Source organism: Dipodomys spectabilis, unplaced genomic scaffold (assembly GCF_019054845.1).
Source record: "Dipodomys spectabilis isolate Male_0828 unplaced genomic scaffold, ASM1905484v1 ptg000018l, whole genome shotgun sequence".
Lineage (NCBI taxonomy): Eukaryota > Metazoa > Chordata > Mammalia > Rodentia > Heteromyidae > Dipodomys > Dipodomys spectabilis.
Window position 1 is genome coordinate 11,745,769 of NW_024870695.1, and position 13,597 is coordinate 11,759,365.

The window sequence follows — 13,597 nt, forward strand, 5'->3', positions numbered from 1 at the left end:
TATCTCTTCCCTCCCCACCTTACTCACTCCCCCCCCCCCCCATGGAAGTTGTAAAGTTCATTTTCAACATAGTGTCTTACGACTCTCATTGTTGCAATGGGTCATCCTGTGTCCTTGTTTCAGCATTTTGTTATTCTCCTTCTCCTCCCCAAATTAGATAAATGTACACACAAGATGCAAGGTACCAAAATCAAATACAGTGACAACAGGGCTATACCATAGGGGGAAGAACATACAAAAGAAACAAAAAAAAAAAATCACATAGTACATTAAAAACAACAACAACAAAGAAAGGCCTCCTGTGTCCATATCTTGGGGTTCATTTTGCTTAGCATCATCTTACATGGTCATATGTACATAGCTTTTGAGCTTTTCTGCTTATCTGGAAAGACTGTCCTAGATGTATACTAATTATTGTAAATAAGGGAAACCATGGGACCTATATTTCTTTGGATGTGGCTTACTTCACTTAATATGACTTTTTCCAAATCTTTGCATTTCCTAACAAATGGAGTGGTATCATTCTTTCTGATGGAAGCATAGAATTCCAGTATATATATATATATCTCACATTTTCTTGATCCATTCTACTGAGGGGCATGTCTGAACTTGATGTTGCTGCGATCTCCTCTTCAGGGCTGTTTCATAGGTCATGAAGTTAAACTATATTGCACATTTGGAGCTTGGAGTCCAAAATGGTTTGTTTTTGAAGGACAAAAGGCCCTAATTAAAATCTAAGAGTAAAATTTCTGAGATCTGTATTCAAGAGAGAATTCTAAGGAGTCATCTCTCATACTCAGTAGGTCCTTGACTATACCTTGGCTCAAAATATGCAGCTTTAAGTGGGAAGGGATGCTGAAGGAAAGTCAAGTTAGGAAGCTTGGATTAACCAAAAGCATCAATAAATGTCAATCATGTGCAGCCAAAAACTGCACAAGCCATTGTGTCTGCTGCCTCCAACTGCATGCAAGATCCATTCTAAACTCTGGTCTTTGGGATTCTTAATCTTTCCAATTCCCTGACCTGCTTCCTTAAAGTGAAAATAAACACATCTCTGAGTTTATTTGTCTCTTTTAGAAAAGTTTTAAAGGAGCTGTAGGTATGTATCTCAGAGGACCAACTATCCCCTGAAGCTAAGTCCTTCCAGGTAGGTGCATATCTAGAACTTTCTTATCTCTTGAGGTGGTTCTAGTCATTTGCTTATTTATTGAAGGAGAGTTCTCCCACTTTCCTTTAGCAGTATTGGCTTTAACAATCACCACATATTTGAGTTCTCTGCTGCTGTTTATTTTCTTCTTCAAAATTTCTGGTATTTTGCTAATTTTTGTACCAGAGTCATACCTACCAAGGTTCTAGTGGCTCCTAGTCTTTTGTGTGTGTGTCTCTTCACATTTGTGTTCAATCCAAAAATCTAGACCTTTCATTTTTTTCCTAAGTTGATTGGTCTGTCTCTCTCCAAACTCTGGAATCTATTTTGAACCTTCTGGTGGTCCAGAGAATGTGTCATTATTTAATTTCTTGAACTAGCATTTTTGACCTAAGAACAAAATGATTTCTCAAAATCCACATACAAATGAAGTTTGACTCATGTTTCACAGGACATGACCACATCTTTATGGTCACTGGTATTGGTGGTCAGAAGAACGAGGATCTTAGGAAGGCTACTTTTGTGACATAAACAGATCTCTTACCTCAAATTCCTAGAATAATGGTGGGAATACAGGAGAGGATCAACAATATTTAATGAGCCGGCTCAGTGGTGCAAGTCTTCCGATCCCAAGTATGGTAGAAGTGGGGAGAAAATGCAAGTGGATGTTGAGTACAAGGCTAGGCTGAGCAAATGTATAGATGAGCTCCTGTATCATAAACAAAACAAAAGGCACTGGCTGAGGCATAGCTCTTCTCTAACATGCATAGGACAAGGGGCTCAATCCACAGCACTGTGCAAAAACAGAAAAGAAAGTGAATGATTGCACCAGTGGCTGGAAAAAGACCATATAACATTGGTGTAATTTACATCATTTACTAGGTTGATAAAAATGCTGTTCTTAAACCATGAGTTGTAGTTACCAAGTTGTGGGGAATGAATCAAGAGGAGTTAGGAGGGTATTTTTGGTTGTTGTTGTTGTTGTTTGTTTTTGTCAGTTGTGAGGCTTGAACTCAGGGCCTGGGCACTGTCTCTGAGTTCTTTATGCTTAAGGCTGGTGTTCTACCACTTTGAGCCACAATGCCATTTCCACTTTTCTGTTAGCCAATTGGAGATACTGGTGTCACAGACTTTCCTGCCTGGGCTGGCTTTGAACCATCCTCAGATCTCAGATCCTGAGTAGCTAGGAGTACAGGCCTGAGCCACCACCAGTGCCTGGCTGAGAGGAATTTTCTGAATTGGAAGTGATCTGAAAATGTAAGGAATTGCTGACACCGTGAGAGAACAGCCTGAAGTGTACAACCTCCCAGTAATCTGGTACCACTATGATTTCCACTTACACTAAACTGTTTCTGAACATCAGACTTGAATCCTAATGCCTAGACCCTTGACCTGATCCTGTCCATCTTTAGCTATGTGGCATGCTGTTGTTCATTTAACTTGTGCTATGTCTCCCCAGATTGGGTCTGATGTGGTTTAGATGAGATCTCATGAAATGGGATCATAGAAATAAAGCAAAACATAATATGGGAGTAAGAGCAGTAGAAAGTTTATTAGGAAAACAAGGCAATAGCATTTTTGTTTACTTTTTTGCTAGAGAGAGGATACAAAGGTCTCAGGAAAGGGTCTGAAGAGGAGTGATGAAAATAACAAGTGGATTGAAACAAAATGACAAGTTTTAGACCTTGCAAAGATCTGATAATGTAGTTTTGAGGGTTTGCTTTCTCTCTCTCTCTCTTTCTTTCTTTCTTTCTCTCTCTCCCTCTTTCTTTCTTTCTTTCTTCCATCTTAATTTAAAGAGACAGTAATCAGGTTTTCCAGGTGAAGACCATGAATCCAGGTCTTGCTTGGTGTCACCAAGTAGCAACTAAACAAAGATCAGCTTGCTGAGCACACTCACAAATCTGTTCACAGGGAGATTGGCAGTTTGATGAGTGTTGGATACAATTAGGAGAAAAAAATGTGGTGAGCCTGGCATGGTTTTTGGCAGGTCTGAGAGTAGAAGGTTATTCTAGGCAGGTAGTGGATCTGTGATGAGTTGATCAACAGCTACAGGGCTGGCAGCAGCTGGATCCACAGCCCTGGGACAGACAACCAGGCACACGGACACATGTGGGGTAGTAGCAGGTTCTTGTGCAGTACACAGGTCCTGAGCAAACTGGCTGGCAGCAGCTGGACTGGCCGCAAGGCTGGCAGCAGCTAGACTCACAGCAGCTGGACTGGCAGCAGCTAGACTCACAGCAGCGAGGCTGGCAGCAAGGCTGGCAGCAGCTAGACTCACAGCAGCGAGGCTGGCAACAGCTAGACTCACTGCAGCTGGGCTGGCAGCAGGGCTGGCAGCAGCTAGACTCACAGCAGCTGGGCTGGCAGCAGGGCTGGCAGCAGCTAGACACACAGCAGCAGGGCTGGCAGCAGGGTCTGCTGCAGCAGCTGGTCACACAGGTGGGTCTGAAGCGGGTTGTGCAGCAGGTAGTTTGGCAGCAGGGCTGGCAGCAGCTGGAGCTGCCGCAGCTGGGCTGAAAGCAGGGCTGGCAGCAGCTGGTCACACAGGTGGGTCTCCAGCAGGTGGTTCTGCAGCAGGTGGTCCTGCAGCAGGTGGGCTGGCAGCAAGGGGAGCAGCAGTTGGTCATGTTAGCAGGAGTGGAGGATGGGCTTCTGTTCCCAGGTGAGTTTCCCTGAAATCTGTTGTTGCTTGGTCTATGGTGCCTTTTTATACCTGGTGCTCCAGAATTTGGACCAATAAGCACAAGTTATGTTTTTCTTTATGCTCATTTCCTCAACCCACTGCTTGAAGGAGGAAGTAGTTCCTAGATGCTGTCCATTTCCTTTGAGTAGTTTCCTTGTTTGCTTTCCTAATTGGCAACTAACCAGCCTAGACTCTTTTCCGGCAATGAGAAATCAGTCATCACTCTCTGTGTCAGTGAAATGGTAATCCCCATCTTTGAAGACATGTTTAGTATTTGATCACCTAACAGGTCCAGTTTAGACTATTGACAGGTTAGAAGTGTTCTTATAGTTTTCCTGGGTGCTACTTACTTTGGGAAGTACCTCTGTAGGGAGGGTGATGTTGATGAGTCAAGATGCTGAATTAAAATCAGATTAAGGTTTGGAAATCACTCAGATTGTAGAAGCCTGGAGGCAGATTTATTTTCCTCCTGCAAGCAATGAGGATCATTTCTGCAGAAGACAATAGACCTGAGAATTGGCCTTGGTCTGTCAATTACTAACTTCATTTAAAATCATTTTTCTTTTCTTTTTCTTTTTTTATTGTGAGAATACCGTACAGAGGGGTTACAATTGCATGAGCAAGGTAATGACTACATTTCTTATCAAGCACTGTTGCGTCCTCCTTTGTTTCCCCTCATTTTCCTTTTTCTGAAAGTGAATGGCTTCGCTTCCTTTGGGCAAAGGCCTTCTGAGATGAAAATGAGAGAATATATAGAATATTCAGCTCTAGAGTTAGGGTTAAATATACTGCTGTATAAAATAAACTGACAAAATAACAAACAAAAATCATAGGATATAGGATAATGTGATCTTTTTGCCTGGCACTGTGGCTTATCCCTGAATTCCTAGCTACTTGGGAGGCTCAGACTGTGGTTTAAGATCAGCCTAGGCAGGGAAGTTTTGAGAGATCACTTCTCAACCCATAGCTAGACACAGTGCTGTTTACTTGTTATCCCAAACTACATGCAAAGCTGAGATTGGGAGGATCGTGGTTCGGTGCCTAGCCTGAGCAGAAAAGTCAATGGACACTTCATCTCAGTGGAAGAGAAAGGTCTGAGGATTGCAGTTAGCAGCCAGCCTGGGCAGGAAAGTCTGTGAGACTCTTGTCTCTCATTAACCACCAAAAAGCAAAGAAAAAAAACCACCAAAAAGCTACGGCTTAAGTGGCAGATTGCCAGCCTTGAGTGAAAAGCTAGGGAGCAATGTCCAAGCCCTGAGTTCAAGCCTTGGTATCGAGACACACACACACACACACACACACACACACACACACACCACACACACACACACACATACACACACACACACACACACACACACACACACACACACACACACAGAAGCTTAACTCAAGTACCTTAAACCCAGTTATACTTTTTACCTTTGTTAAACTTTACAAGTGTGCTTTGCTGATTTTATTACCCAACATTTTGCTGTAATACCTCAAGGTCTGACTTCTTCTGTGTTTACCTATTTACAACTATTTTTAAACTGTATTCAAATTCAGTGGACTCATGTCTTCTCTTTCATTTGGGAACAGCAAGTTAAATGGTTGGAAGGCACAATGAATGACTCATCCTGTGCTCAGAATATCAATGGTGCAGCTAAGAGTACAGGAGGAAATGGAGGAGATGGTGAAGAAATTTATAAGGATTTGGATACCGTTAGGGATAAAGAGTTAAATAAATGAATATGACCCATACAGGTTTTGAAAAAAGGCTCAGAAAATCTGGTAAGTTCTCTTTCAAAAATATAAACAATAGTAAGGAGAAAAAAAAATCCCTAATGTAGTGAAGCGATGGTGTCTTTTCAGCGAGGTATAGAAGGAGATTTGACTGGAAAAGTTCATTTGTAATTCCAGAACTGTGATGGTCAATCTTGTTTTTTTGGTAGTGGGAGGAGGGGGTTGTAGGGTTTGAACTCAGGGCCTGGGCACTGTCCCTGAGTTCTTTTACTCAGGGTTAGCATTCTACCACTTTAAAACACAGTTCCACTTCCAATTTTGGAGTGGTTTATTAAAGATTAGAGTCTGATGGGGACTTCTTGCCTTGGCTGGCTTTGCACCAAGATTCTCAGATCTCAGCCTCCTGAGTAGCTTGGATTACAGGTGTGAGCCACCAGTGCCTGGCTTGATGGTCAATCTTGATAGACCACTTGGTCAGATTGACAGGCACCTAGGAGTGGAGCAATGCTCACCCCTGAGTGTCTGTGAGGGGATTTCTAGAGATGATTAGAAGACAATGAACTAATGAGTGGTTTAATCCATTTCTGGATCCAAAACCTGAATAGACTTAGGACGTGTAGTAGTTATACTGTGGAAGGGGACCTTGGTTGGAAGAAGGAGGCCTTTAGAGGTATGTTCTTGGGGGGAGGGGACTCTCTCTTTCCCTGGCCCCTTCCTCTTGTCACTCTTCTCTGCTTCCTGACCGCCTTGATAGGAACTGCTCCTACATGGCTGACATGTCTGAGGCTGTGAGTCACCCTCCATCTTTCCTTCTCACACATTGTTTCTGTCAGGAATTAGTAACAGCAAAGATAAAACTGCCTCACACAGAACCTCATGTTGTTGGAGACCCATCTAAAATGTAACCCATGATCCTAGTCTGACCCAGGCTGTGAGGAAAGCCTCTGCTAGAAGAAGAGCTGCCTCCACTTCCTACTGCTGCCAGCCCAGCTGATAGCAGGCTAAATGCTGGCCCCCACCCTCCATGATCCTCTTGTTGAGCTTCCTGACCACCAGCCTTTGATAAGCATCGTGTGCTGCCAGTAGGTTCGCCTTTCTCATTTTCTTTGTCCATTGTGCCTGGCCTTGAGCCTACAATCACTGCGTAAATTTATCCTCCATTGGCCAAGCCACCAAGCAGGTATTTAAAGTAATCAATAAAACTCCAGAACCCCTAACTTCTATGTCTATTACCTTGGCATTCAGTCAGATGACCAAATGTCTCCCATTACCTCATAGGAACATTTGCCTATGTACCATAACCATTTGTGGTTCTTAATAATTACTTCTATTTGTATTTCAACAAAATATTTATAAAATGTTTATTGAAATTTGTTTACTTATGTAAATTTATTCATGTAAATAAATTCGGGACTGGGGTTCTGAATGTGAACAAAGGAAACGACTTGCATGTAAGAATCAAAGCCTGTGTGAAAGAAAATGAATGGGAAAGCATCAGATTTCTCCAAAAGCAGATTGCCTACTTTACCTGCCCTGGAGTTTCTTGAGATAAGAACCAGAACTTCTGCCCCACAGTATAAACCCTGCTTTCACTGTGTTTGATGTCGGTATAATTTGTGGAGGGGAAGGGGAAAAACAAATCGTTTAAATATGGATACAGGTGGACCCATTGCAACAACGAGATGTACAAGTCATTATGTCGAAAAATGAACTTTACAACTTTGGTGTGGGGGGGGCAGAGAAGGGGTGCGGGGAGGATTGGTTAGGGGGGGCGGGGGGAAGATAGGAAGCGATGGGAAGGGGAAATAAAGGAGGAGACTACAATGCTTGATAAGAAATGTACTCATTATCTTGCCCATGTAATTGTAATCCCTCTGTACAGTCTTTTCACAAAAAAAGAACCAGACTTCTGGGGGGTAGAGGGGGTGTACTTGAAGAGGTGGGAAGGAAGGGATGGTAGGAGAAAAACAAAGCAGGAGGCAAGAATGCTTGATAAGAAATGTACTCATTACCTTGCTCATGTAACTGTAACCCCTCTGTACAGTACTTTCACAATAAAAAACTTACTTAAAAAACCCAGAACTACTCTTTAACTACATTTGATTTAATGATGAAGCAGCAAGTTCTTGGGATGTGCATAAGATGAATGAGTTCTGGTCCTGAAGCTAATTCACCATGCTATCTTCCAGTGCCAGTGGGCTGCAGGCATGGATGGTATTCTTGAGCCTGCATAGCAAGCACTAGACCCTGAGTTCAAACCCCACTGCCACCAAAAGAAATAGCCTTCAAAGTATGTATTGAAACCTATTAAAATAGGTTTCCTTGTAGCTGCACTAATTTATTAAAGTGTTAAAACTTTAATATTTTACAATTACCATTAAAAGTTGCAACTATTTCACTTTGAATTCCCAGAGTGCAAACAGTAGGTGGTTGAAGAAGGAATAAATTATTCAACTAAACATTTTTTTAAGTTTTTAGTGAGATTATCTTTCAGAAGCCGAAGAAGCATTAAAGTTTCTTTAGTTCTTTATTGAATATCCTTTGGTGGTTGACAATTTTTTCTTGATTGGGTTATAACAGATGTCCATGCATGCAAGAAATCAGTTCATTTTCTGTTAAAGTTTTTATTACTTGTTAACAATATGTCTTCAAGATATTTGATTTTATTCACATATTTTTAAGATAGGGTCTCTCTTGGTGATCCTAAACCCTCAATCCTTTTGCTTCAGCCTTCCGAGTGCTGGAATGACAGGTATAGACTATCAGACCTAGCTTCTTCATTTACAAAAAACCCCCAGTCAGATATATAGATACTTAGATTTTCCTCCTTTCCTTTCCTTTCCTTCACTTCCCTTCCCTCACTTCACTTCCTTTTCCTTTCCTTTCATTCTCTTTCCTTTCCTTTGCCTTCCTTCCCCCTCACTCGCTCGCTCACTCTCTTTTTCTTCTCCTTCCTTCCTTCCTTCCTTTCTTTCTTTATCTCTTTTTTCTTTCTTTCTTTTCTTCTTTCTTTCTTTCTTTCTTTCTTCCATCTTAATTTAAAGAGACAGTAATCAGTTTTTCCAGGTGAAGACCATGAATCCAGGTCTTGCTTGGTGTCACCAAGTAGCAACTAAACAAAGATCAGCTTGCTGAGCACACTCACAAATCTGTTCACAGGGAGATTGGCAGTTTGATGAGTGTTGGATACAATTAGGAGAAGAAAATGTGGTGAGCCTGGCATGGTTTTTGGTAGGTCTGAGAGTAGAAGGTTATTCTAGGCAGGTAGTGGATCTGTGATGAGTTGATCAATAGCTACAGGGCTGGCAGCAGCTGGATCCACAGCCCTGGGACAGACAACCAGGCACACGGACACATGTGGGGTAGTAGCAGGTTCTTGTGCAGTACACAGGTCCTGAGCAAACTGGCTGGCAGCAGCTGGACTGGCCACAAGGCTGGCAGCAGCTAGACTCACAGCAGCTGGGCTGGCAGCAGGGCTGGCAGCAGCTAGACTCACAGCAGCAAGGCTGGCAGCAAGGCTGGCAGCAGCTAGACTCACAGCAGCGAGGCTGGCAACAGCTAGACTCACTGCAGCTGGGCTGGCAGCAGGGCTGGCAGCAGCTAGACTCACAGCAGCTGGGCTGGCAGCAGGGCTGGCAGCAGCTAGACACACAGCAGCAGGGCTGGCAGCAGGGTCTGCTGCAGCAGCTGGTCACACAGGTGGGTCTGAAGCGGGTTGTGCAGCAGGTAGTTTGGCAGCAGGGCTGGCAGCAGCTGGAGCTGCCGCAGCTGGGCTGGCAGCAGGGCTGGCAGCAGCTGGTCACACAGGTGGGTCTCCAGCAGGTGGTTCTGCAGCAGGTGGTCCTGCAGCAGGTGGGCTGGCAGCAAGGGGAGCAGCAGTTGGTCATGTTAGCAGGTGTGGAGGATGGGCTTCTGTTCCCAGGTGAGTTTCCCTGAAATCTGTTGTTGCTTGGTCTATGGTGCCTTTTTATACCTGGTGCTCCAGAATTTGGACCAATAAGCACAAGTTATGTTTTTGTTTATGCTCATTTCCTCAACCCACTGCTTGAAGGAGGAAGTAGTTCCTAGATGCTGTCCATTTCCTTTGAGTAGTTTCCTTGTTTGCTTTCCTAATTGGCAACTAACCAGCCTAGACTCTTTTCCGGCAATGAGAAATCAGTCATCACTCTCTGTGTCAGTGAAATGGTAATCCCCATCTTTGAAGACATGTTTAGTATTTGATCATCTAACAGGTCCAGTTTAGCCTGGTGATAGGTTAGAAGTGTTCTTATAGTTTTCCTGGGTGCTACTTACTTTGGGAAGTACCTCTGTAGGGAGGGTGATGTTGATGAGTCAAGATGCTGAATTAAAATCAGATTAAGGTTTGGAAACCACTCATATTGTAGAAGCCAGGAGGCAGAATTATTTTCCTGCTGCAAGCAATGAGGATCATTTCTGCAGAAGACAATAGACCTGAGAATTGGCCTTGGTCTGTCAATTACTAACTTCACTTAAAATCATTTTTCTTTTCTTTTTCTTTTTTTATTGTGAGAATACTGTACAGAGGGGTTACAATTGCATGAGCAAGGTAATGACTACATTTCTTATCAAGCACTGTTGCGTCCTCCTTTGTTTCCCCTCATTTTCCTTTTTCTGAAAGTGAATGGCTTCGCTTCCTTTGGGCAAAGGCCTTCTGAGATGAAAATGAGAGAATATATAGAATATTCAGCTCTAGAGTTAGGGTTAAATATACTGCTGTATAAAATAAACTGACAAAATAACAAACAAAAATCATAGGATATAGGATAATGTGATCTTTTTGCCTGGCACTGTGGCTTATCCCTGAATTCCTAGCTACTTGGGAGGCTCAGACTGTGGTTTAAGATCAGCCTAGGCAGGGAAGTTTTGAGAGATCACTTCTCAACCCATAGCTAGACACAGTGCTGTTTACTTGTTATCCCAAGCTACATGCAAAGCTGAGATTGGGAGGATCGTGGTTCGGTGCCTAGCCCGAGCAGAAAAGTCCATGGACAGTTCATCTCAATGGAAGAGAAAGGTCTGAGGATTGCAGTTAGCAGCCAGCCTGGGCAGGAAAGTCTGTGAGACTCTTGTCTCTCATTAACCACCAAAAAGCAAAGAAAAAAAACCACCAAAAAGCTACGGCTTAAGTGGCAGATTGCCAGCCTTGAGTGAAAAGCAAGGGAGCAATGTCCAAGCCCTGAGTTCAAGCCTTGGTACACACACACACACACACACACACACACACACACACACACACACACACACACACACACACACACACACACATACACACACACATGGAAGCTTAACTCAAGTACCTTAAACCCAGTTATACTTTTTACCTTTGTTAAACTTTACAAGTGTGCTTTGCTGATTTTATTACCCAACATTTTGCTGTAATACCTCAAGGTCTGACTTCTTCTGTGTTTACCTATTTACAACTATTTTTAAATTATATTCAAATTAAATGGACTCATGTCTTCTCTTTCATTTGGGAACAGCAAGTTAAATGGTTGGAAGGCACAATGAATGACTCATCCTGTGCTCAGAATATCAATGGTGCAGCTAAGAGTACAGGAGGAAATGGAGGAGATGGTGAAGAAATTTATAAGGATTTGGATACCTTTAGGGATAAAGAGTTAAGTAAATGAATATGACCCATAGAGGTTTTGAAAAAAGGCTCAGAAAATCTGGTAAGTTCTCTTTCAAAAATATAAACAATAGTAAGGAAAAACAGATCCCTAATGTAGTGAAGCGATGGTGTCTTTTCAGCAAGGTATAGAAGGAGATTTGACTGGAAAAGTTCATTTGTAATTCCAGAACTGTGATGGTCAATCTTGTTTTTTTGGTAGTGGAAGGAGGGGGTTGTAGGGTTTGAACTCAGGGCCTGGGCACTGTCCCTGAGTTCTTTTACTCAGGGTTAGCATTCTACCACTTTAAAACACAGTTCCACTTCCAATTTTGGAGTGGTTTATTAAAGATTAGAGTCTGATGGGGACTTCTTGCCTTGGCTGGCTTTGCACCAAGACTCTCAGCTCTCAGCCTCCTGAGTAGCTTGGATTACAGGTGTGAGCCACCAGTGCCTGGCTTGATGGTCAATCTTGATAGACCACTTGGTCAGATTGACAGGCACCTAGGAGAGGAGCAATGCTCACCCCTGAGTGTCTGTGAGGGGATTTCTAGAGATGATTAGAAGACAATGAACTAATGAGTGGTTTAATCCATTTCTGGATCCAAAACCTGAATAGACTTAGGACGTGTAGTAGTTATACTGTGGAAGGGGACCTTGGTTGGAAGAAGGAGGCCTTTAGAGGTATGTTCTTGGGGGGAGGGGACTCTCTCTTTCCCTGGCCCCTTCCTCTTGTCACTCTTCTCTGCTTCCTGACCGCCTTGATAGGAACTGCTCCTACATGGCTGACATGTCTGAGGCTGTGAGTCACCCTCCATCTTTCCTTCTCACACATTGTTTCTGTCAGGAATTAGTAACAGCAAAGATAAAACTGCCTCACACAGAACCTCATGTTGTTGGAGACCCATCTAAAATGTAACCCATGATCCTAGTCTGACCCAGGCTGTGAGGAAAGCCTCTGCTAGAAGAAGAGCTGCCTCCACTTCCTACTGCTGCCAGCCCAGCTGATAGCAGGCTAAATGCTGGCCCCACCCTCCATGATCCTCTTGTTGAGCTTCCTGACCACCAGCCTTTGATAAGCATCGTGTGCTGCCAGTAGGTTCGCCTTTCTCATTTTCTTTGTCCATTGTGCCTGGCCTTGAGCCTACAATCACTGTGTAAATTTATCCTCCATTGGCCAAGCCACCAAGCAGGTATTTAAAGTAGCTATTTAAATCAATAAAACTCCAGAACCCCTAACTTCTATGTCTATTACCTTGGCATTCAGTCAGATGACCAAATGTCTCACATTACCTCTTAGGAACATGTGCCTAGTCTTTTCACTGCTGAGCATGTGTTGGTTGTGGCAAGGAATTATGTGTTATAGGATGACTATGTCCCAATAAATGCTTAGTCTCTTGTATCATAACCATTTGTGGTTCTTAATAATTACTTGTATTTGTATTTCAACTAAATATTTATAAAATGTTTATTTAAATTTGTTTACTTATGTAAATTTATTCATTTAAATAAATGGGGGCCGGTGTTCTGAATATGAACAAAGGAAATGACTTACATTTAGGAATCAAAGCCTGTGTGAAAGAAAATGGGAAAGCATCAGATTTCTCCAAAAGCAGATTGCCTACTTTACTTGCCCTGGAGTTTCTAGAGACATGAACCAGAACTTCTTGGGGAGGAGGGTGGGTGTGGGTAAGGAGATGGGAAGGAAGGGATGGTAGGGAAAAACAAAGGAGAGGGCAACAATGTTTGATAAGAAATGTACTCATTACCTTGCTCATGTAACTGTAACCTTTCTATACAGTATTTTCACAATAAAAAACCTACTTAAAAGAATCCAGAACCTCTCTTTAACTACATTTAATTTAAGGATCAAGCAGCAAGTTCTTGGGATGTGCATAAGATGAATGAGTTCCGGTCCTGAAGCTAATTCACCATGCTATCTTCCAATGCCAGTGGGCTGCAGGGGTGGATGGTATTCTTGAGCCTGCATGGCAAGCATTAGACCCTGAGTTCAAACCCCACTGCCACCAAAAGAAATAGCCTTCAAAGTGTATATTGAAAGCTATTAAAATGTTTCCTTGTAGCTGCATTAATTTATTAAAGTGTTAAAACTTTAATATTTTATAATTACCATTAAAATTGCAACTATTTCACTTTGTATTCCCAGAGTGCAAACAGTAGGTGGTTGAAGAAGGAATAAATTATTCAATTAACATTTTTTTAAGTTTTTAGTGAGACTATCTTTCAGAAGCTGAAGAAGCATTGAAGTTTCTTTCTTAGTGAAATGACTAGTTCTTTATTGAATATCCTTTAGTGATTGACAATTTTTTCTTGATTGGGTTATAACAGATGTCCATGCATGCAAGAAATCAGTTCATTTTCTGTTAAAGTTTTTATTATTTGTTAACAA

General features: G+C 42.4%; 2 protein-coding genes across 2 annotated transcripts; both read right to left on the bottom strand.

Annotated features, from left to right (window-relative positions):
* Positions 1-3,189: 3,189 nt before the first annotated feature.
* LOC122102582 (keratin-associated protein 9-8-like) lies at positions 3,190-3,777 on the bottom strand. Its single transcript, XM_042673344.1, has one exon. It carries the CDS (start codon positions 3,775-3,777, stop codon positions 3,190-3,192), a length of 588 nt encoding a protein of 195 aa, XP_042529278.1.
* A 5,068-nt stretch (positions 3,778-8,845) lies between these two features.
* Positions 8,846-9,445, bottom strand: LOC122103605 (keratin-associated protein 9-9-like). Its single transcript, XM_042674213.1, has one exon. The coding sequence runs from the start codon at positions 9,443-9,445 to the stop codon at positions 8,846-8,848; it is 600 nt and encodes a 199-aa protein (XP_042530147.1).
* Between the last annotated feature and the right edge of the window lie 4,152 nt (positions 9,446-13,597).

Bases quoted from the DNA above. Each gene is read 5' to 3' on its own strand.
- LOC122102582 (XM_042673344.1), bottom strand. From the start codon at position 3,777: ATGACCAACTGCTGCTCCCCTTGCTGCCAGCCCACCTGCTGCAGGACC.
- LOC122103605 (XM_042674213.1), bottom strand. From the start codon at position 9,445: ATGACCAACTGCTGCTCCCCTTGCTGCCAGCCCACCTGCTGCAGGACC.